At 43.0% G+C, this 23,353-nt stretch overlaps 3 protein-coding genes across 21 annotated transcripts in view; all 3 read right to left on the bottom strand.

Moving 5' to 3' along the window:
* Nucleotides 1-4,087: 4,087 nt before the first annotated feature.
* Nucleotides 4,088-5,616, bottom strand: rpl22l1 (ribosomal protein L22-like 1). The gene is made up of 4 exons (XM_085762631.1): nt 5,449-5,616; nt 4,732-4,845; nt 4,403-4,524; nt 4,088-4,281 (listed from the first exon to the last, which is right to left on the bottom strand). The coding sequence occupies exons 1-4, from the start codon at nt 5,455-5,457 to the stop codon at nt 4,134-4,136; spliced, it is 393 nt and encodes a 130-aa protein (XP_085618757.1). The 5' UTR covers nt 5,458-5,616; the 3' UTR covers nt 4,088-4,133.
* Nucleotides 5,617-7,991: 2,375 nt separating this feature from the next.
* eif5a (eukaryotic translation initiation factor 5A) lies at nt 7,992-13,472 on the bottom strand. Of its 4 annotated transcripts, none has more exons than XM_085763572.1 (5): nt 13,409-13,472; nt 11,537-11,724; nt 10,932-11,036; nt 8,718-8,849; nt 7,992-8,331 (listed from the first exon to the last, which is right to left on the bottom strand). In XM_085763572.1, exons 2-5 carry the CDS (start codon nt 11,702-11,704, stop codon nt 8,266-8,268), a joined length of 471 nt encoding a protein of 156 aa, XP_085619698.1. In that variant the 5' UTR covers nt 11,705-11,724; nt 13,409-13,472; the 3' UTR covers nt 7,992-8,265. The 4 variants fall into 4 exon arrangements, with proteins under 4 accessions (XP_085619698.1, XP_085619700.1, XP_085619701.1 ...); XM_085763574.1 differs by having other exon boundaries at nt 13,160-13,425; XM_085763575.1 differs by having other exon boundaries at nt 13,299-13,425.
* Nucleotides 13,473-18,317: 4,845 nt separating this feature from the next.
* tnikb (TRAF2 and NCK interacting kinase b) overlaps nt 18,318-23,353 on the bottom strand; it is a 69,286-nt gene continuing 64,250 nt past the window's right edge. For all 16 annotated transcript variants that reach the window (XM_085763547.1, XM_085763548.1, XM_085763550.1 and 13 more), the window contains 2 exons: nt 22,927-23,066; nt 18,318-21,958 (listed from right to left, as the gene is read on the bottom strand). In XM_085763547.1, the coding sequence (XP_085619673.1) occupies nt 21,875-21,958; nt 22,927-23,066 (224 nt within the window). In that variant the 3' untranslated portion in view covers nt 18,318-21,874. The remainder of the gene's footprint in view (nt 21,959-22,926; nt 23,067-23,353) is intronic.

The following is a 23,353-nucleotide window of genomic DNA, read 5'->3' as shown; positions in this document are numbered from 1 at the left end:
GACCAGACCCATGAAATATTCAACACCTGGGACTGGGCTGACTGGGCTCGGTGTGTGTGTGTGTGTGTGTGTGTGTAGTGGTCATCAGTCATGCGGTGGTGGAGGACAGGATAGCTGCTGTGACGGTGTGTCTGAGATCATTTTTAGCTGCAGCAGGTGACTGACTGTATGCAAGGGTGGGAACTGGCCAGGTGTGTGTGTGTGTGTGTGTGTGTGAGTAGCTTTCAGAACTCTACAGTAGTTTTCTCTCGGTTTGTAGGTTGGCATATAGCTCAGACAGAATTCCAACTCAAAATCCACTTCAAGGCCGTAATTACCATATACATTGGGGGGGACATATCCCCCCCAATATTTGGATATGCCCCACCCCCCCACAATATATAGCTAGCTGATTAAAAAATAAAAATAAAAAAGTATCCAATGTGTTAGCGAATGTACGTACACAGTATATATATAGAAAGAGAGAGATTTGGTCCCCCAAAATGTTGACTCCATGGTTACGGCCTTGGTCCACTTACTTGCTTTTTGCAAGAGCTATCAGCTGCATTGTCGTCTAAATTATTGGGTGGAGTTTAGTCAGTTGCCGTAGAGATGGATCTGTTGACATGCCAACTCAGCAGCTGCTAAAATTCCATGCAAAGCTTTTTCCAAACTCCTTCTCCATGTTGGTTTGTTTACAGGAACAGAACTGACATCAATCAACAAATGATTCACACTGTGATGGGAAGATTTCACTTTTAAACTGAAAATTTGATGGTTTTATAACTGATGATGATTATTCCTCCTTCACTGACTTTTCTTTTTATGGACAACTCTTTTATAAATATTTCTACGTATTCAATGAAACTTGATGCACATTCTATAGCGTGCTGCTGGCTGTGTGTGTGCTGCATTAATGTGCAGGTAATCTGATACAAAGAGTCAGTTTACAGCGTTACCTGCAGACATGGTGTCACACTGGACACACACACACACACACGGACCAGTGTATCTCAGTGTTTATTTATCATAAGCCTGCCATGGGTTTGAGAGGCAGTCATCTTGTATCTATAAGCTGCTGGGAACAGCCAGATATTCTGATTGGCTGATGATTCATCAGTCCAACATCATCTCAAACATGGAGGCAGTGAGAGAAGAAAGAATATTTGGTGCAAAACTGTGTTCCACTGTGTCACAGCATTTCATAGATTAAAATCAGCCAACATGGAATTAAGATTTTTGCTTTTTTTTATGTTTTGTAATGTGAATGTGAATTGCATGTTTTTTTTTTTTTTACATCTGTGTATATGAAAATAAACATCTTGAAATCTTGAAGGATGCAAAATGCTCTCACTATCTCTGATATTTGGGAAAGGCTCCCAGCAGGTGTTTTTTGTTGTTGTTGTTGTTTGGTTTTTTTTGACTTGGAAAACACCTGAAATCCCAACGAAAGATAAATGAAAAAGTGTAACTGCTTTTATGTTATGTTAAAAAGTTGATTTTACCTTGTTTAAATAAAGTGGAAAAACACAACTGCCACAGCGACGGCTTTTTCAACTTTCCCTCCAGATGTGGAGACTGTAACAAATCATCACATCCAAGAACAAAATCACTACGAGGTTGAATTCATCAGTTCTCTTGGATCACCTGCTGAGCTTCTCCTGAATCCTGCCAAAGTAAAAGTCTCGACCATACAGAGCCAACGCAACAGACAACCACAACAGGTCAGGATTGGTAGAGAAAGGTTTTCTTACAGTAAATCAGAGTATGAGGGCTGATAATATAAATATACAGATATTATTTATTATTAAGGAAAGTAAGGAAAACAACTGATATCAGCAGCCTCCACATGTTGTAGCTTTAGTACTGACTGGAGATGCTACAACAGACAGCTGCAGTCTGGACCTGTATGAAGACAGGAGGCGCCACTGACTGCAGAGCTGAAGGTGGACGCATTCCTGAGGGTACGCACTTTATACACAACAGATGAGTGGATGGGAGTGGATCCAGACACACACACACACACACACACACACACACACACACACACACCGAGAAGAAGCAGGGGCAAAGCAAAACATCATTTTCTGTTTAAGAGAATAAAAGTTTTCATGGCAGCCTGAAGCATAAAAGGATGGAAGTGGATGGAAGTGGACAGCACGGCCTCATGTGTGAGAAGAAAGAGATTCTTCAACTGTTGATGATGATGAGGTTTTAGGGTTTCTTTAATTCTGCTGAAATGTGCCAGGCTTTCAACACATGATATATATATTCATGTAGGAACGATCATTTCCACACTATAGATATAATGCTGTTTCACATAAAACTACAGCTCCCATGAGGATTCGACTGTCAGCCAGTTAAGATTCATTGGATTTGAGGGAAGTTCATCTGACTTGTGACATCCAGAAACAATCTGTATGTTGGAATGGTGGTGTAGGTATTTTTACTGATCTGGATTCAGGATCAAATCAACCTGTTTGTCCTGATTGTACATACCAACACAGCTGTGTGTCTCTGGAAGTTTAAAGGATCATTCAAATGATGTTTTCAGGGTTATCATTCAGGGCTCCAGACTAACATTTTTAGTAGGATCACAGTGACCCCTAACTTAACATTTTAGGAGTGAAAGCAGAAAGTTCAGGGGCATAAATCAACTTGCAAAGCAAATATTCACATTTCCTTTTCATTAATGATCCTGACACACATTGTGCCTGTCGCCTGTCATGACAGATACCAGATTATCTGAGTTGGCCCTTCCATGTTTCACCAGTGATAAGGGAAAAAAAAAGAAAAGGTAAAAAAAAAAAAGACAAATGTACTGGTTGCACATGTAAAAAATTAAAAATGTACTTGGACTGTCTCACATTTTGGAGCGCTGTCATTATAAATCGGAGGCGAGATATTAAAAATGGCACATTTAGGAGGCTGGGGTGTTTTTGTCTCTGGGTACGACAGTCTGTGAGTTTTCACTGTGGACTGAACTGAAAAGTTACATCAGACTGAAAATAAGTCAAAGGAAACCAGTGTCACTGTATGTGCACTGTCTGTAAATGATAAATGTGAGTTATGCAGTCATCACACGTGCTTCAGCTTCTGTCCAGCTGCATCGGTTTGGTCTGACCACTCTTCATCATGTCTTAGTACTGTATGATGATTTGACAAGTGTGTACCGCCGCCTAGTGGAGGTTTAGTGTGCTGCTCCACAGCCTCCAGGGCCACGGGGCAGCACATCAGCACCTGCTGCATGGGCACACACATACTCATCAGTTCATTAGGAATACCTTATTACATCTAACACAGTCTATACAACAATCCACTAATTACTGCTCAGTAGTCCAGCTTTTGTTGAAACTGGAAGTGAACATATTGGTGATGCTGAATAACATCAGTTTGTGATGTTCACTGCTACAGCAGCATCTAATCAGATGCAACCTAGAGAAACAGGTGTAAAAAATGTGAAGTGAATGTGAGTGAAAAGAATATACCAACACTGATCGACCAGCAGTTAAAGGGATAGTTCAACATTTTGGCAAATTAGCCCACTGCCATAATCCCTATAGTTTTATGAGTAGGTTTGTTACCTTTAATTGCCTGTGCAAGTTATTTTTAGAACGGCAGAGCAGAGCTGCGAGCTGGTATTTCTTGGTTTCCCTCATCAAACTCATCAAATACACAATCCAACAACTTCAAAACGCTCTGGTGGACAAGTTGTGACCTGCACATTCACCACGCTATGAGATAATAACAGAATGTTACCAGTGTTGTTTTAGAGGGGAATTCATGCAAAACCGCTGATGCGCGTTCCTGCCAGGGGCAGTTTTTCAGCAAGCAGTATTTGCCTCGAAAACAACTGTTGTTGGATTATGTATTTGATGAGGGAAACCAAGAAATCCCATTAGCCTCCGTAGCGTAGCTCTGAGCAGCTCACAGCTCTGCCGTTCTAAAAATAGCTTGCACCGACAATTAAAGGTAACAAAACTACTCCAAAAAATATAGGAATTATGGCAGTTGCCAAAATGTTGAACTATCCCTTTAAGATGTTAGAGCTGTGCCTCCTTCTGATGCAGCCTCAGATGTGAGAGAACAAAAACACAGAACAGAGAAGTATTTTTTCCACATTTATTGTCCTCTCTCTCTCCAGCTGAGGCCGTTTACTCGTCGTCGGCCTCTGACTCCTCGTCGTCCTGACTGATCTGGAAGTACCGCAGCTCGTACGTCTCCTTGTCCGACGCCACCACTCTGAGCCAGTCACGCAGGTTGTTCTTCTTCAGGTACTTCTTTGTCAAGTACTTCAGATACCTGGCAAGAGAAGAGGGGGGCGTTTTTATTCACAGTTTGTTTTTTAAGTGGAAAAAAAAAAGAAGTATTTCACACCAACACTGTGTGGTAGTCACTGCAGCTCCAGCAGGTCTCGTCTCACCTCTTGGAGAACTGCTTCTCAGACGTGACGTTGATCTTGTTCTTCATGCGGCCGACCTGGACGACGTTACCCAGGTTCCCCGTCTTTCCATTGACCTTGATCCTCTCTTTGAGGAAGATTTCCTATTGAACAAAGCACAGTGATGCACTAGGGAAGGGAACCCTAGTAAATGAGGAGCTAGGGAAGGGAGCCCTAGTCCAGACACAGGGTTAGCTGCTTGCAAAGACCACCACATTTACTGTTCCATAAATTGTTTATGCTTCAGACAAGGCTGTTCAACAAAAAAGCTTCCTTTGTTAATTCCCGACTGTAAGGTCTGCCCAACTTACAAAGTTTGCAGAGTCCAGGATCCCGTCCTCCACAGGGTGGGTCAGGTCCAAGGTGAACTTCCATGCAGCTCCCTTCTTGGCTCTCTTGCCAACAGTTGGCCTCTTCTGTTTCATCTGTGATGTCAAACACCAGCATTAGGATCATAATAAACCATCTGAGCAACAGCACTTTCTACTGGTAACCAACAATACATCTCTACTTCAAATGTTCCCATAGTGATTAATTAGTTTTATTAATATAGTAATTAATTTAGTAATATTCATGAACTAATTGAGGCAAAATATCATTACGTCACTCAAACCTGAGTTCAGCAATGTTACACAACAAGCTGACAGCTGCTTATAAAGTGTACATTTTATAAGGTTAAGAGTTGTGCCGAATTAACTCAAACAACTTAAACTGTATAGAGTCTGTCAGCAAAGAGCGCAGACCACACTCCAGTAACAGATATCCAATGGTTTCATGTAAAACACATTTTATTTCAATGGACTTCAGTCTCCACTCTGTCAAATGAATGGGACACGTGTTAGCAGACGTCGGGACCGGTACGAGTACGAGTTAACGCTAAAACTCCACGAAGTTCCGCTAAATTCACACCCACATTTGTGCGAGTGTATATTTCCTTCAGAGCTGTAGCCGAGCAGAGCGGGAAAACAACGAAAACTGGGAAAATAACGTTAAATCCACTAAATTCCGGGGCCGCAGCCTGAACTCACCGGCGCCATGTTAGGAGATCGGACGGGAAAGGAAGCAGCGGAGGTGACGCAGCGGTGACGTAGCCCGCGCTGCCTGGGACGCCCTTACCATATATGGTAATGCCAGTGTCAACGGCAGGAATAAACATTTCCACACATGAATCTGGGAAAATGGCTCGACTTTACGAGCTGTGTGCTCCGGCGGCTCCTCATGCCTCCTGTGTGACTCTGAGATACATCATTCAGCTGTGTGAGATCTGCTTTTGGTGTCACGAAGCGCTGACATTGTAGACTGAACCGGTTTTCTGCTCCGGTTGGTCTGAAAACAAAAGACAAGTCGGGCCTGTTGTTGTTTCAGCAGCTGTCTGTGTAGGATAATGCAAGTCCTAAGGTCAACTATAGCTCAAACACACCCTGATAATAAACCTGCTGAGCTTGGTTAATCATTGGCCCCCCCTGCTCTGCTCTGGACCTCAGCTCATTCAGCTGAGTCTCTATGACCACACACTGACAAAATAAAACAAAATCCTCCTTATGAGTCAGAGGAACCACAACAGGTCTGATACACATGCATCCTTGTTTCCATTGTGCTGCCAGTGTGCACATGCAGGAGTGTATGATTCATCCAGTCAGAGTGGTTGAGGCAGGGTGTGTCTGTCACTCCTCCGCTGCCACGGCTTCAAGTACAGACACAGCTGAAGATGCTGCTGCTGCTGCTGGAGCAGGAGGGAAGACTGAAACAGAAAGTGTGCAGCATCCATTTTATAACTCCAGAGGTTTACCATCATCCCCATCTGGACACATCTCTATACTTCTATATAACACACAGCATAGTTTTTTTTATTATAGTTAAATCTTCCCTATAATAATAATACATGTCCATAATAATAGCCTACATGTGCCGTCAATATGAACAAATACAACAAATACTGTATTGTGCAGTTGATTCTCAGGTTCCTTTTATTTTTTTTTTCCTTTTCAGCAGTTTCGGCCAAGTCACTTCTATTAGTTTGAAATATTTTTCTCACACACGCACGCACACACACACTTGTTTCAGTGGGAAGTCAGCATTCACTGTCTTGACCAGGCTAGATTATTGTTACAATACATTCTGTAAACTATGCATGACCGTTTGTGATGCTGCTGTTTTCTCCTACACACAATGTGCATGTGGTCATTTTTTTCCCCCACACATGCAGCCTTTATTAACAGGCACCAGTCTGACACAGTCTGCAGGGGGTCAGTGAGGCAGCTGAGCAACACTGGTGGAGGAAATAAAAGCTGCACAGGGTCCAATGGGGTTTGGGTTTTATTTCCCTTGTATATATGTTTATTTCATTTCAGGAGTGCGGCAGGAGGTTGGTCTGTCTTTAACTGAAGCTTGAAAAAAAAAAAAAAGTGCATTTGAATTTCAGGTGCTGTTTTTAAACCAGTATAACACAGGAAGATGTGAAAATGCAGTGAATGAGGCCTTCTGCTGCCCCCGGGGGCATGACTGTTGGACCCACTCCACTGGAACTTTAATATTTTGAGCAGCGTGTTCACCCACACCACTGTCCATCTCTTGGCGTACAGGTGCTGAAGACCTGAGTTTAATGTTTTGGTTCTAGAAATCAGTTTGAGGTTTTGAGTTCATATATTTCAGAAGTTTTTTGTTTTTTTTTGGAGATAACCGAATGACAGGTTTTTACTTTGGAAACAAAAGCAGACAGACAGACATAGTTTGCAGTTTTTGTCCATTTGTTTCATCGTTTTATTTTTGCCATCTCCAGTCAGGTGATAAAGGCCTCGAGTGAACAAAAAGTTTGCAACTCTACCACCCTCCCCAACCCGATTGAGTCCCTCAAAAGAACCACACACCTCACTGCAAACCGCCTCCCACATGTCGGAGGCCCCCACGCCGCTTACACACTCACGCCTCTCAAAACAAAACAAAAAAAAATAAAAATCACACTCCTTTTGTATTGGGGGATGGCCAGGGCCGCGGGGCGAAGCCGCCGCCGCCCTGGTGAGCGAGGTGTGAGCGCACAGACCCTCACGCCCCTCAAACTTCTACACAGACAAGAGATTGGCATCACGAGGGTAAATCACTGAAGTTTGTTTCTGTTCTTGGGGTTAGGGGGAAGAAGAGAAAAAAAAAAAAGACTTCTCTTTTCTTGGTTTTAGAGCTTTGACATGCTGGGGTGGACCTCAAGTGCTCTTAAGTGCTAGCCACCACCAATCCCAGCGATTAGGGGGGAAAAGGACCTTGTTCTGCCCAATCCACTCAGGAACCAGAGCAGAGGCCATGCTGGAAAGCTGTATGGCTGCTAGAGGGACAACCTAAACCACAATTTAGTATCTACAGGGGTAACCCTCCCTCCCGCTGCTTTAACAACTCAAAAACTGCCACCCTCCCCAACCCGCTCCCTCTAAAAGGCTTTAGACCTGCTATATTCAATCTAAAGAATATAAAAAAATAATTATACAAAAGCTGAATCCCGTTGTTATTTAAACATTCAGGAATGTGAGTGGCAAAACCAACACGTTGAAGGCAAAAATAAGCAGGAATGAGCAACTGATCATTATTTTTGAAGTTGTTTTATATAAAGTAGATTGTTACCAAACAAAACCTCAGTGATCAGGCAGAGGACCACGCAGCGGACTGCAGTGGAACATTCCCAACAGCAATGGAAAAGAGAAACAAGAAGGGGAGAAAATAAAAGATCAATGATGAGAAATCACAACAGAATGATTGAGGTTGTCTGTGAAGGCCGACGCTTTGGTGACAGAACCAATGAGAATGCAAGAGACTGGTTGTGGGTGGTGCTTGTTGCCTGGGCAGCAAAGTCCGTCTCCCTATTTGCTGGCCAAGACCTTGGTGGCGACAGCACATTCCTCCCCCATGGCAGAAATCACGGTGACCTGCGGAGAGAGAGAGAGAGCGCGCACAACGTGTTCGAGTCAATCATCTGAAACTTTACACATGCAGATCACACTCCTCACATTTTGCCTGCAGGGAAACTTTCTGCTCTAATTCAGGACTCTGCATCCTGGTCACTGAAGTCCCACTCAACATTCATGGTTAAATGACATCAGCTACTGCCTCATCAACATGACATTTACGTTTCTGTCCAGAATGTGCTCTGTTTACATCTCCTGGTTTTGGGGCATCAAACATAAACCTTCAGTCTAAGATCTGGACTCATCCTTAAGCTCTGTGACCTTCAGCTGAATCTCCTCTTCAGTAACACAGTAAATATATTCAGAGCTGGGAGGGGGGGTTAGAAGCGCCAAACTTTTACACTCACCATGAATTCATCACCCGCGTCAAACTTGGCCTCAATTTCCTTGCCGACTTCGTTTTCAGGGACACGCAGGTCCTCCCTGATGTCACCGTTGTCGCTCATCAAAGACATGTAGCTATCGTTGATGTTAACCAGCTGGAGGAGAGACACAGACACAGAGTCAGTCAAACACATTCATCTACATCACAACACACATCTAATATTTTACTACATGACAAAAGAGTTCATTTCTCTGCATTAACCAACTCTCCAACTGATGATGGAGCAACAATGACGACATTCTGACCACAACTGCAGCAACAGAGTCAAAGCTGGTGCAGCAGGCTGTGGGGGTTAATGTGGAGGGTCAGGTGCTTTAACTGTTAGTGATGGTGACAAGTTGTGAAAGTTGGTTCAAATGCAACCTGAGGAAGACCTGACGAGAACCTAAACAACCTCTACATCTTAAAGTCTGACCTTTAAGTGGACAAAGATCATTACTACTGCACTGTTAGATTCTGTTTGAGGTCAACACTGATTTCATTCAGGTTCAGAGGAGTGGATGCCACTCAGTGGGGGCTAAACTGCTGCAGCAGCTTGTGGTTTTATTGACACCAAACAATCTCAGTGTCACCTGCATCAGCTGTTTTCACAAAACAATTTAGAAATTGCCCACTTCCTGATTCTTAGCTACTTTGTGCAACATCACTTGTTAAATAACCCTGAAGACAACGGCTAGAGGAAGAAGAGACACATTCATCCTGACTGAACGTGTGCAGGTCTGATTTCTGTGGTTCAATCATTGAAGTCCAACAGACAGCGTGACTGGTGTGAAGTACACAGCTGTCACCTGACATTACCCACCCATCAACTAGTACCAACATGGCAGTTATCACTATCAGTCTTGTCAACATTGGTCTGCTGTTCCTTGTTAGTTTGGTTTAATCTCCTGAAAACTCAAATATCCAATTCACTTCAATAACTATGAGCCAAAGTATTCACCAGTATCATGAACCAGGCAGATAAATACAGTGTTGACTCCAGCAGTGTGGTGATGGTGAAGCCTGGGTTGTGGTCAGTTCCCACATTGTCTCTAGTCTTTTTGTCCATAAGAAGCCAAGGACAACAAAGCCACAGTATTTACATAACTAGCCCAAATCATGAATAAAGCCATAAAGTCCATTAAAGACAGGTGAGGAGAGGCGCTTGGAGGAAACACAGCTGTCAGCCTCCAGCTGCAGGGCTTCAGGTATGTTGGGCTTTTCATGCACTGGCAACAAAACCAGACCATCCACAGACTTTGTGTTGAGCTTTCAGGCTGGGATGGCCAGATATGCAGAGGACTGCACCTGCTGACTCGTCACTTTCTCCTCCCTGGCAGGTAGCGTGAGCCCAGCCAACGGCCTGTCAATCACTCAGACCTGAACCCACCTCTGCACTGTTAGTAATGATACCAAGCAGCTAGATCCCTCCTTTTAACCTGTGACACTCAGCTCCATGGTGATGTACAGTCACTATGGTCTGTTACAGCAAGCTGTAGCTCAAACTTGCTAGTTTAGCTACTGTACCAATAGGAAATATCCAGTTCACTGTTGCTGTCCTCATGCTCAGTGCGGTACATGTTGTTGTAGGTCAGAGGATGAGAGCAGACCCAGACCGAGTCTGATATGAACCATCTCCAGGAGAGAGACTCTGCTGCTGCACCTGCTGGCTCAGCGCTGATGGGCTGCTGCTACCAGAGCTGACAGGAGATCAGCTGACTCTCTCCTCTACTCTGTTATCCTTGTGGACAACTGGAAAGTGTGCCGACTTTATGATCCGCCACTTCAGGCATCATACGTGCACTTACAGTTTAAACGAGTACAGTTGTTGTTACGGCCCCTTCTGAGCAATATTTCTTGTGCTCACATGCAGAGTCAAAATGATCATTTGACTCTGCATAATGAATGATAATGATCAAAATGATCATTAACCACAAAACCTCTGACCATAAATGTCCATTTTAACTTTTGATGACAGTACATAAAGTCCATGTCTATACGCCTTCAGCATGTTGATGAGGTTTTTCAGCTGCTGGACTTTTGGCTCTGATCCCAACGTGTTGCCACCATTCCCACAGGACCCAGGTGACAGCGGTCGCGTGTTCTTTCTAATTGAGCTATGCATTCCTCCAGTTAACCGCTCTGACACCGGCGTGACAGAAATGTCCCGAGGTGTTTTGGGGGCTGCCTTGCATACCTGGTAGTCTATCCTCTTGATGGAGGGAACATCCATGTTGTGGGTGGAGGGGCACATATCTTCATACTTCTTGTTGGTGAAGATGTCGATTCCAACCAGGTTAACCTGCAGAGGAAAGGTCAAGTTTACAGAATGGTTCAGAAATCAGCACAGCAGAAATCACTACTGCTTTTATTCTCACAAAAGGAAAATGTTTTCCATCAGGCTAATGAGTCATTGAGCCATAACATGAATTGTTGCATTTTACACCATCGCTTTAAATCACCTAATAAGTGATGACAGCCTTTGAATTGTACAGCCAGATTCATCCATTTTTCCATTTATTGCAACTAAACTACACAGGAGACTAAAGTACACGTGATGGTGATTCAAGATAAGGAGGTTACATTAAAGCCAACCCTTCAGACCTCGTGAATCAGACCTGTCTGAAATCTGAGATACTTATGGTCTGGGCTGAGCACCAGGTCTCTGCCAAGGGCCACATCTCTGACAGGAGTCAAGTTTTTCCCTCTTCCCAAGCTCCGTCTAAAAGCCCCACACTGCCAACTCCCATCTGCTCTCTGTTTAAAGGAGCTGTTCAGTCATAGCGTCGAGGTGGTTTTTACCTTAGCATGCCCGTGCTTGCCGGTCTTGGAGGTGGACATCTCCACAATTTTGCAAGGACGTCCCTTCAGCACCACGTAGCCGTTCTTACGCAGAGCAGAGCACTGCATGGGGTAGGTGGCGGAGGCGCCAGACTCACCAGTCGTGAAGTCAAGATCGGGATCTGCCATGGTGCAATGGGTCTGGGGCACTGCAGAAAACACATAAACATGACCTCACATTAAAACATCAGATTTTTTTTAAATCAGCACCATTTATCACAATGACTCAGTTGAAAATGTAATGTTTTTACAAGTATATAATCTATTCATTTTAGCATTTTTTACTCAATTGTAAACCACTGATATTTAACTGTTACGACTCATTTTCAATTAAACTCAGCTGAATTTCAGAACATGCACTGTTGGTTTTGGCCTTTTCTCTCAACTGTGATTAGTACAGAAAAAAAATCATATGCAGTCCAACTGGTAAGACTGGTCTGTTCTAATTGCTCTTAAACTTTACAGGTAAGCCATTTACAGTGGGGGTTTTTTAAACCACCATAACATGCAGCATGAGATACTTGTGCAGACTGCATCCCAGGGCAAAACACTAATCTCATTCAATATAATTAATCACATTCTGTGCTTTATTTAACATCGCAAGGAACCTCCAGTTTTTTGAGACATTGCCATGGAGTTGAAAGGGTTCAGGAGTTATCACGTAATGGCTCCACGAAAATATCCTCCCAAATTCTAAACGTGGCTAAAAACTGGTGTGTTAAATAACAGTTTGACGGGCCTGTCCCGGGCTAAGCTCGGCACCGCAGCAGCAGCCTGCCCTGGGCCCCACTGTGCGTTGCCTTTTTTTAATCGATATCGCGAGATCTCCGGGAAAAGTGGCATCATCGTGATGCGTTTCGCAGACGACTTCGGATCAGAAACAATCAAATAAAGCCTTTAGGTGACAGCGAAATGGAGCAACACGGGAAAACGTCCCTGTCAAACACGCGGCTGAGCGGCTGCGCCACTGAGCTGTTCGTAAACAACAAGTGAAAAAACGCCTTCAACTCGTATACGGCAATTACATGACAATAGACAACGCCTGCTAGGTGATTAAACATTAATTCAATGAGGGGGTTAAACCATGCGTGTTTTTGTTTTTTTTTAGAAACGGTATTAACATATTAGCAGCAGCTGTAATGAGTTAGCCGGCCTGTAGTTTACAAGTACAACAGCGCCAGAGAGGCTACAAAGGCTTTAGACGATTACGTTGCCAGTGGATTAGGTTATCTTCCGTTTTCCGTTAAAACTGATTGCATTACATTTCAATTATATTAAACTGGGTAAGCTCGTTATGCGGGGGGTTTACCGTCGGCCACCATACGCTGCCGTGTCTTTAACACCGAGTACCGTTATTCGAGCGTGTTAGCTAACGAGATGCTAACAGCGGCTGGTCGCGTTAACGCGTCCATTCAGCACCGTCCAAATAAAAGCTACAGATTCAAGTTTGGTCGACAACACCGGGCGTATCCGCCGCTAATGTACGTTTAACGAGCGGGATTAAGGCGTTAGGTCGGGTATAGGCAGCGGGATGGGGTAAAAAGCACACGTTAGCATGGAGAATGACAAGCCACTTCTACGGACCGCGCCGCTGCAGGCCGCATGTCCCTTTGATTCAGCCTGGTAACGTTAGCCCGTACACGGACACCCACACCCTGCTGCTGCCCTGCCGCCGAAAACAACCGCCCAGAAAATACAGAACCGCTTCGACGTCGTCCCGAACCTTGCTACGACTGTTTTAGTACCTCTTGACCCGTCGTGGGTTGACTTAAATTACAGTTTAGTCCACCGTTTATCCCCCTAAGGCAGAAACACGCGCCATGCCACACTTACCTTCCAAGAAAAAGAGGACCGAAAGTGCGCAGGCGCGGCCAACTTTACTGCAGCATCCGTAGAGGAAGGGGAGGGGGCACGAAGGAGGGGTGCGCGAGGGGGGGCGTTTATGTGTTCCGGTGGCGCTCTGGCAGAAAGGGATGCCAGGTCTGAGGCAAACCTGGCAACCCGATTCCCAAATAACTAGCGCAAGGAGAGTTCCATGGCAGAAAGAAGGCTGGAATAAAGTGTTGGAGCAAGCACCTCAAAACCAACTTTATTTATTATGTACAAAACATCAAACACTGTGACTAGCTACATTACTTCACTACAGAAGGAAATATTATTTCTAAGTGCTATATTGAGATACAAAAGAATGAAAATATGAAATATTATATGCTCTCTACTTCCAGTGGCACAAGCATAGACTGTAAAAAGAAGCACAAGTCAACTAGAGTCAGCCTAGCCTAATGACAATAAACATAACCCAAGATTTCATTTTGACACTGCAAAATTGATTCAGAAGCAGTCATCTTATACTCACCTTTTACAGTCCAGAATCTGTTATCAAGTCAAGTCAAGGTTTATTTATATAGCCTAGCACCTTTAGCCAATGCGCTTTACAATTAAAACAATTACAATTACAGTTAAATGCATCAGATAAAAGTCCAATAAAATATATAAAACAATCAGTGTTAAAAGCCAGGGAGAAGAGGTGGGTTTTGAGCAGGGATTTAAAATGTTCTAAATTTGGAGCTGTTCTAATGGATAAGATGTAAAATCACTTCTTCTCCAGCTTATATAGATCCTGCAGAGTATTGTGTTGAGTCCAAGACACTTTCTCCATCAACATACTGAGCGACTTTGTCTTGAACATTGTCTGAGCTGGTGTTTGCTTCTAAACCCACAACTTGTCCTCTGGACCTTCTACCAGCTTTTGAGCTGCATGTTCCTGCCGAGTATTAAATGATCTTCTGCTTCCTGTGGATTCAGACTCCTCCTGTGTGCTCCTCTTACTGGACCTTAGTGCACCTTTGGTACCTTCAATCATTTCTCTTTGATTGACTGCAAAATAAATTTCAGACCAGTTGCCTTTGATTTTAGCACCTAACCACTACAATGACCTGGATGACACTCCTTACTGATAGTTTAGACCACACTGCACCGTGGACGAGATTCTTGTAAACCAAATCAATTTGTAGATAATTTTATTGATCCAATTATCATTATTTCACAATGGAGAAGTCATAACCCTATGTTTTAGCCGTTTTAGCTGATTATAAGAAGAGTTGCTTATTTACAATTTGATGAAGTGACGATAAAACCTCTGACTGTATTGAACTAATGGATCATTTAGTGAATTAACATTTAAACGACTTTTACATGTTGTAGATGGTAATTGTGTAGCTAACCTGAACTATATATGGCTGGGTAGTTCAATGAATTGATCATAGATTTATAAAGTCACATTAAACCAAAGTTAAGTGAACCTATACAAATAAACTGTAACTGCAAATACACCTGTCTATTTTCTGCTGCTGCTGATACTGGTGTGTTAATGTGGTGCACTGAAAAAATGAATATTAAGAGAGTTTCCACAAAATCAGTGTTTTCAAGTACATCAAAATTAATCTGCAGACTTAACAGATGACTGTAAAATTATTGAACAAACACTTGGAAACCTTGAAGTGGATAAAGTGTAATGAAATAGATTTTCATTACAGGGGAAATAGATTTTAAAATGACTGAATGGATCAGAAAATAAAGTAAAAGAAACACATTTTTCCTTCTTTCTTTATTCTGTCCATGTTCTAGATGCTCAAAAGCAAGTCAAAGCATTTGTAGGCCTACGAAAAACAACAAAAACATGCTGTTGCTTCACAACTCAGAACCCACCTTTTCTCCACTAACCTGAATCTTTCCAATCTGGTTTCTGCTTAAAACACAGAACTGAAAAAAGCCCTCCTCAAAGTCACCACGATCTCCTCCCCTCCTCAGACTCTGGACACCTCAACATCCTCATCTTCCTCCACCTCAAAGCATCCTTCCAAACCATCAACCACTCCATCCTGCTCCACCGCTCCTCTGTCCCCAGGTGTCCCCCAGGGGCCAGTGCTTGGTCCCTTTCCTCTTCATCCTGTACATGCTCCCCCTTGGTAAAATCATCCATGGTCACAACTTTACATTTCTACCAAAGCCATCACCAACTCCACACTCACCAAAAATCAAATCATGCAAACAAACTCCTCCTCCTCCTCCTCCTACTGAGTAGTGGCAAATCAGACATTATCATCCTTGACCCCCCATGTCCTGCACCAAGACACCCACAACTTCAGTCTCACTTTTGACCACTGAATTCTCTCTCCCTCCCCACACACCAAGGCTGTAACCATGGAGTCAGCATCGGGGGGGAGCAAATCTCTCTCTTTCTATATAAATTCGCTAACACATGTGATTTTTATTGGGAGGGGGGCGGGGAGGGGCTGCTGCAGAAACCCTCATCCATGCGTTTACCACATCCAGACTGGACTAACAGCATCCTTTAACTTCATCATCCAAACTCCTCAATAAACTTCAACGCATCCAGAAGTCTGCTCCTGAGACCACAACAACCCTGTCCTCCAAAACCTGGACTGGCTCCCCATTACTTACTCCTACTTCACCACCACAGCCCCTCCCACCTCCACTCATCCACTGGAAATCTCCTTTCACTACCTGCACAGACCAAGCACTGAACCTGGGGGGACAGAGCCTTCTCCACCACAGCCCCCTCCCTCTGGAACTCACTCCCCAAACCCATCCTAAGCTGCACACACCTCCCAACACCTCTGCTTTTAATGTAGAAGTTTGTGTAATGTTTTATTCATTGTATTCTGCCTGTGTAAAGTGTCTTTTATTATTATTATAAAACAAATCTTTCTATAATATAGTTTCTTCTTACCTGTTAGTCTTCTCCATGGGGTCTTAGTGGATGGAAAATGGTTTGAAAAACATATCAAAACATCACCAGGAATAGAAGAGTGATGTCCGGTGTTGATTGAAACCAAGGTAAAAGAAATCAACACAACATAAAAGTGATACAGTCACGACTTTTCCCTGCAAACCCTCTCCAGCACTGTAGAAAAAAAGTTTTCATGCTGATGGAAGTCTCACATTTGATTCACTGGAGTGGAAAGTATGATTTTACATATTTTCATTGGAACTGATAATTCAGTTTTGAAAGTGAAAGATAATTAGAAGGTATCTGTTATATCAAGCTGTTTCTGTTATAACAAGATTCTTTTTTCGTAATTATACTAAAACAGACTAAAGAAACAGAATTTTTTTTTTTCTTGACTGATTTGTCAAACAAACCCAAACCACTGATCAGATAAAATTACATGTATAAAGATATGAAGAAACAAAGAATCCAGCACCACCATGTCATTGTTAGGCCTAAGTATTTTTTGGGCCTTATGCCTTTAATTGACAGGACAGTAGAGAGAAGGGAAATGGGGGGATGGAGAGAGGGGGAACGACATGCAGCAAAGGGCCGCCGGGGGAATCAAACCAGGACTGCTCCGGCGAGGTCTATAGCCATATACTCAACCCAGTGAGTTTTTACTTCTTCATGCAGTATGACTTCATTCATCGAAAACCTGGTGGTGCAGAGACAAAGGCATCCTGTGTTGACTTTATTCATGTTTTTGATTTATATGAATGATTTACCAACGGTCTGTCATAATGTACTGCCTCTTCTGTTTGCTGGTGACACGTCTTGTTGCTTCACATGAGAATTTTACCACTCTGATTCAGGAAGTAAATGACGAGCTATCATCAATTTCTAAATGGTTTCAGATGAACAAGCTCTCTCTTAATACAACTAAATCTAATTTTATGATATTTTGTAACAAAAACAAAAGGTACACCAAGGAAAAAGCCAAAATATTAATAGACATTGTTGAAATAATTCAAGTTCCTTATATTAAATTCTTAGGTGTCATAGTAGATGAAAAGTTAACATGGAAGTATCACATTGAATTTGTCTGTAAAAAGACTATGAAGTCAATCGGTATTTTGAGTAGAATACGATCATTGGTAAATCGATTCTGTATTTTAACTTGTTATTACAGCTTAATTTATCCATATATTGTGTATTGTAATTCTGTGTGGGCAGCTACATGTCCTACCTCTCTTAACAAGATTCTGTTAATTCAAAAGACATTTTTGAGAATGGTTAGTTTTGCTTACAAAAAAACATCTGTTCTTGTTTTTAGAAAATTTGATTTGTTATCAGTGTGAACATCTACCAAACCTGTGTGTTTATGTATAAGTATGTATATTTATCTCATGGTTTGCCATTCAGTTTCCAGATTTTTTTTAGGTTTTCCTCAGACATCCATTCATATCAGACACAACACTCAAAGGACTTCTACCTTCCCTTTTGTCGGACTTCATACAATCAATGCACAGAGGACCATCCTTATGGAACAATCTATCACTAATATCCACACTGGCTTTGTTCAAAAAACAACTGAAAAAAATCATTCTTTAGTTAAGATTTGTAACACGTCTGGATAATTTGCACTTTTCATTTTTCATGTAAATTGTTTTTCTTTCATTAATTCAGTATCTTTAATTTTTCTGTGTTAATTTGTCTTTCTATTTTTCATGTTATGAATTTCTGTATCATCTTCTTACTTTGAAGACCACTGCTGTTGTTGTAGGGGAGGTATTTTCATGAGCCTTTATTAGCTTCCACCTCTCCTGCACAATGTTTAATTTCACTATTTTTATTGTTTATGCAGGTTATATAATGTGCAAATAAAATAATAATAATTTTTAAAACATTAATGAGCACAAGTGTTGTTGTTTGGATTGTGTCTCCTCCCAGTCGATGGTCCTGCGCCCTGTGGACAGCGGAGGTGAAGAAAGAGAGCAGCAGCTGCTGTTGCTGTACAAGGAGAGGACATTTATTGTACAATTTCCAACATCACAGATGTGTGTTACCAGATTGAGGTTGTCTTTTGACTGATTCCAGTGATTCAGACGAGGTGAAAACATACACCCACATGCATGTCAATCACCCGTGTGCACACCTGTTCATACACACTCAAACTCACACACACTCACACACACGCTCAAAGGCTGACAGCCATACATACGTTCACAGTCTTGATACGTACAAAAATTGAAATACAAATACAAATAATACCACAATAAAAACATTGTATTTTTTTTTTTTTTTTAGAAATTCTTATAGCTATGCTCTCTATTCTGTAGAAAGACAACTAAGCTTTAATAAGTGACCATTATTTTTTTGTCTTTCTCTAAAATGATCAGTAAGATATCATCATAACGAAAATTCTTACAGTATATATATATTCTTTTTATCTATGGTTTCTTAAACTGACCCTGCCTCCTGACCTTTATTCACAGGAAACATCCTGCACATAGAAAAGGCTTCAGCTGGCCTTAAAGCGGCATCGCTTACACCTGTCGCATCCTTTAAGATCAATGAACAATAAAAGATCAAGAAAAAGATGAACTGCTTGTCCTCTCCCGTAGCCCGACCACAACCTCTCACCATTTGTTAAAAATCAGAAATGGCATTAAATGACAGCGAGCCCTGTCCTGCTCTGGGTGTGAGCATCAAATTAAATGCCTAAAATAGAAACTGAATGGTAAATGTGTCCATCTGTCCAGTGTACATCTCGACTCATCCGACTGTCTACTTAGAAGACGTTGAGGCCAAAACTTTCAATGTACAGCTCGGTGTCCAGTCAGACCGTCACTGTATTGCCTTAAACACACAACTCAGAACAAGTGATGACAAGTAAAACATGTATGTCACCATGCAAAAAAAAAAAAAAAAAAGCACAACTAAATAAACACTGATGAACTACAGAGAAAAAAGAGCAAACCTGAAGCATTAACCCAAAAACAAAAGGTGTGTGTTAAGTCCTCGCTCGGCATGTTGGTCAGAACAAAACCTCCCATCTGAGAGAAACTACACAACGGACAGATCTACAGAGGGATGGCAAAATAAAAGAGCAAGACCGTTATTATTTTTTTCTTCGCCTGCCTCGCCAAGTCCATCCTTAACATTAAAGTGAGTATTTACACAAGTGCAGTGCACACAGAACAGTAAAAGGTGGAGAGAACCGAGGGCAGCAAAAGTAAAAACTTGCAGAAGTTTGGCGACTACTCTAGAGCCAAGTTCCTCTGTGAGAAGTGACATGGAGATTTCGTTATTGTGTTGCTGTTGCAGCAATAATACAATATCTACAACCTGCCTCCCCCTACCGCAAATACACCAGGACAACATAGCCACAGTAGCTCCATCTGACTGACTGCTTGTTTGCAGCATTTTTCTCTCTCCTAATGGGGAAGAGACACAGAAGGTGTTTCAGCAGCAGCAGCAGCAGCAGCAGCAGCAGCAGCACTTGAAACGAGTGTTCACACTGTGAGCAGCAGCGTCATCAAGTCGCTCCTCTCCCACAGAGAGAGGGAGACACATCTCAAGGTCAGTGCGTCTCTGCTGCCTCGGCTTCCCTTTTTGCTTTGTGATGGAAAAAACATCTGACAAAGCAGAAGAGCCAGTCTGTCTAACGCTCCAGACGTCTGGAGATCTGTTGGTAGATTCAACATTTGGCGTGGGGCTCGGAGGCTGGGTCGGACGTTTCCCCTCGTCGAGCCGTCATGTTTTGGAATCGCTGCTGTTTTCAAACTGTTGAGGCATTTTGAGCTTTTTTTTGGTAAAGATCTCTGCCCAGACTGGAAATATCTGTTCTTAAGGTGCCTATACACTGTGCAATAACAATCCAGTTCACTGCATGTCACACTGTGTGAGATTAGTCTGATTAAAACCTGCGTCTGACTGTATCATATTGATTTTGAGGACACAGGTCAGATGATTCTTTTAAAAAGCAGCATCACTATGAGCACCATGTGAACCGGTCTTAATGTGTCTTCAGCGGTAACATTCGACCAGATCACTGGCGTGGCAGCTCTGGTAGCAGCAGTGGTCAGATGTTTACGGCCAACGGAGCTGTGAGTCGGTCAGCTGTTGGTGGACGAGGCTCACAGTGAGATCTGGGACCGGAGGTTTCCTCAAGGACTGGGTCACGATTGTCAACTTCTGTCTGTCCCGACCCAGAGGGAACTCTGCCGGTCGTCTCGGTAATTAGACAAACATCAAACTGTGCACCGCGGTTAACGACCAGTGAGCAGCTGCTTCTTAACTTGACTTAACTTTGATCGTACAGTACAACTGGTTGGAGTTTAATTGATTCGCCCACTTGAGAGGAACACCAGCTGCTTGTGGAGAAGAGGCTGAATCAGAGGGAAACACTAATCTGAGAGTTGATGACAACCTTAAAGAGATAGTTCAACATTTTGACAAATTGGCCTATTGCCATAATCCCTATAGTCTTAGGGTCATTAGCTTTAATTGTCAGTGCAAGCTGTTTTTAGATAGGCGGGGCAGAGACGTGAGCTGCTTAGCTAACGCAATGAGGCACATGGTACTTTTGCCTGTCCCTCATCAGACTCATCAAATACACAATTTAACCTATAATTATGTAACATTACGACAGATGAAGCAAATACTTGCATTTTTGAAGTCACTCTGCTGAGCAGCCGTGTCTGTAATGTAGTTCCGGCTACGCATTTGCCTCAAAAAGAACTATCTCTCGTAATGTTACGTTATTATTTCATAGCGTCACGTGGTGAATGTGCAGGTCACAACTTGTCCACGAGAGTGTTTCGGAGTTGTTGGATTGTGTATTTGATGGGTTTGATGAGGGAAAAGCGAAAGTACCGTGCACCTCTGTTGCGTTAGCTGAGCAGCTCGCGCCTCTGCCCCGCCAATCTAAAAACAACTTGCACCGACAATTAAAGGTAATTAACCTATCCCTAAAACTATAGGGATTATGGCAATAGGCGTATTTGCCAAAATGTTGAACTATCCCTTTAAGTTTTCATCTCCTGTTGTCTCTGCTTTAACAGCCAGGATATGTTCACTCACTACAGCAGGAGATGATCTGCATCACCACTAACCAAGCAGAGCAACGTACTCGCAGTGTGAACACCCTGTAAGAGAATCGTTGATGTGCTACACAAAGAACTTGTCCACGTCCCCGTCCAATCACACGGGACGGTCAAAGGCTACTCGGCATGATGTCAGTGTCCTTTAAATCCTCTGGATCCACCATCGTCCCCATCAGAGAGTCCACAGGCAAGGTGAAGGCGTCGTCGGCTGACAGCACCTCGACGACCTGCAGTGCCCCCTTACAGGTGGAAGGTGTCTATATGATGGGGGGGGGCACTCTCCTTTAGCTCTATCGTCCGTTCAGCGGCTCGTTGTTTATCCTCCGCAAACACACACGTACATATATACACACACACGCACGCACAAATTGTCCTCCTGTGGTCCCTCATCTCCCAGTGGTGGGTTCACATGTCCAGTGGAGATGAGGAGAGTTGGCGGCCAAAGGGGGGGAGGGGTTACCAGTTCATCATGGAGCTTCTGTTGAGGGTCATGAAGAAGACTTGGCTGCTGCCTCCAGAGCGCACCGAGGCGAAGAAGACCTGCAGGGACGACACGGCACCAGCGTCAACATTAGTGTTGTGGTACATGAGACCCTTCTTGGTCTCAAGACATTTTCATGGACTTGGTCTTGTCTCCAAGTCCACCACAGCTGCTTTTTTTTAAAACCAAAAATGTCTCTCTGTCACTCGCTCCCTGCGGTTTATGAAATGTAATAACTTTAAGATAATGAAAATTGTTCTAAAGTATCTGTAATAAAGTAAAGTATCTGTGTAACCATCTAAACCTTGGTGTCAACAGTGGGAGGAGACTTCAGGTTCTGTGCTGTGTTCTTCTGTTCAATCCAAACTTTAGTTACATTAAATAGATTTTATATAAAAATATATTTTCTTTATTCTCTTTTCTCTAGCTGAGGAATAATGTAAATATAAAGTCACATGAATATTATGAGCACTGGTACTGAATACAGTAATGGTCTTGAAAATGGTCTCGCATTGGTTTGGTCTCCATCTGGGACTTGGTCTTGGTATGCTATGGTCTTGGTCTTGACTCGGTCTAGGGTTAGGTGGTCTTGACTACAACACTAGTGAACATGTCTCCATGGTTTTATTGTTTCATCAATGTTCAGTAACAAAAATTAATTCAGTCATTATCATTTTTATTATTGTTCCTTTTTTAAAATTTAATTATCTATTCTTCATTTTCTTCTACCTTTTTTAAACTCCTGCTTATGTCCCTTTAAAAGGCATTCACGTCTCAGCTTACAAGTTTCATGTTTCAGCTTTAGTGTCAGCCTTTTCAACATCACTTCAGCTAATTCAGCTTTGCTTCAGTAATGCCGTTCAGCTTTCAGCATTCACTCGTATTTCCTTCAGGAAATGCATTTTTTTGGTTTTTATTATTATATGTCAAATCAAAGGCTGAGGTAAAGCGTCTGTTTTCTCTGGTGGGTTCTTCACATTCTGAGGATCAGTTTGAGCTGCGGCGGCGTAGGTGTGTTCACGCTCACCTTGTCATTCCTCTCCGACAGGAACTTCAGTCGCTGAGCTCGCTTGTGCATGAAAACTCCGTCGAGGTGTCCCGTTTCCACGGAGCGGATCTCAATGGCCTTCTCTCCCCAGCCCATGATCTGGTTGGAGTGGATGTAAGCTGCAGGGGCAGGAGAGGGGACACGCACACACATACACGCACACACGCACACACACACAGACAGAGGGGGAGGGGGTTGGACAGGAGAAGTCTCAGCACCTGTCTCACACCCAAGCCAGTCACACCTCGAGGCCTCCTCCGCCTCGCCTCCGGGAGGAAAATTATTGCAGCAGTTTCTGAGCGAGGAGAACGATCACGACCTCTGAGCTCCCCGAGAGAGAGAGGAGAGAGGAGAGGAGAGGAGAGGAGAGGAGAGGAGAGGAGAGGCCTGGTGGTGGGCGGGTCAT

Source organism: Trachurus japonicus, chromosome 20, assembly GCF_045865225.1.
Source record: "Trachurus japonicus isolate A0001 chromosome 20, Traja_1.0".
NCBI classification, from domain to species: Eukaryota; Metazoa; Chordata; class Actinopteri; order Carangiformes; family Carangidae; genus Trachurus; species Trachurus japonicus.
Note: the sequence above shows the minus strand (reverse complement) of the source record. Positions and strands in the feature narration are given on the sequence as shown.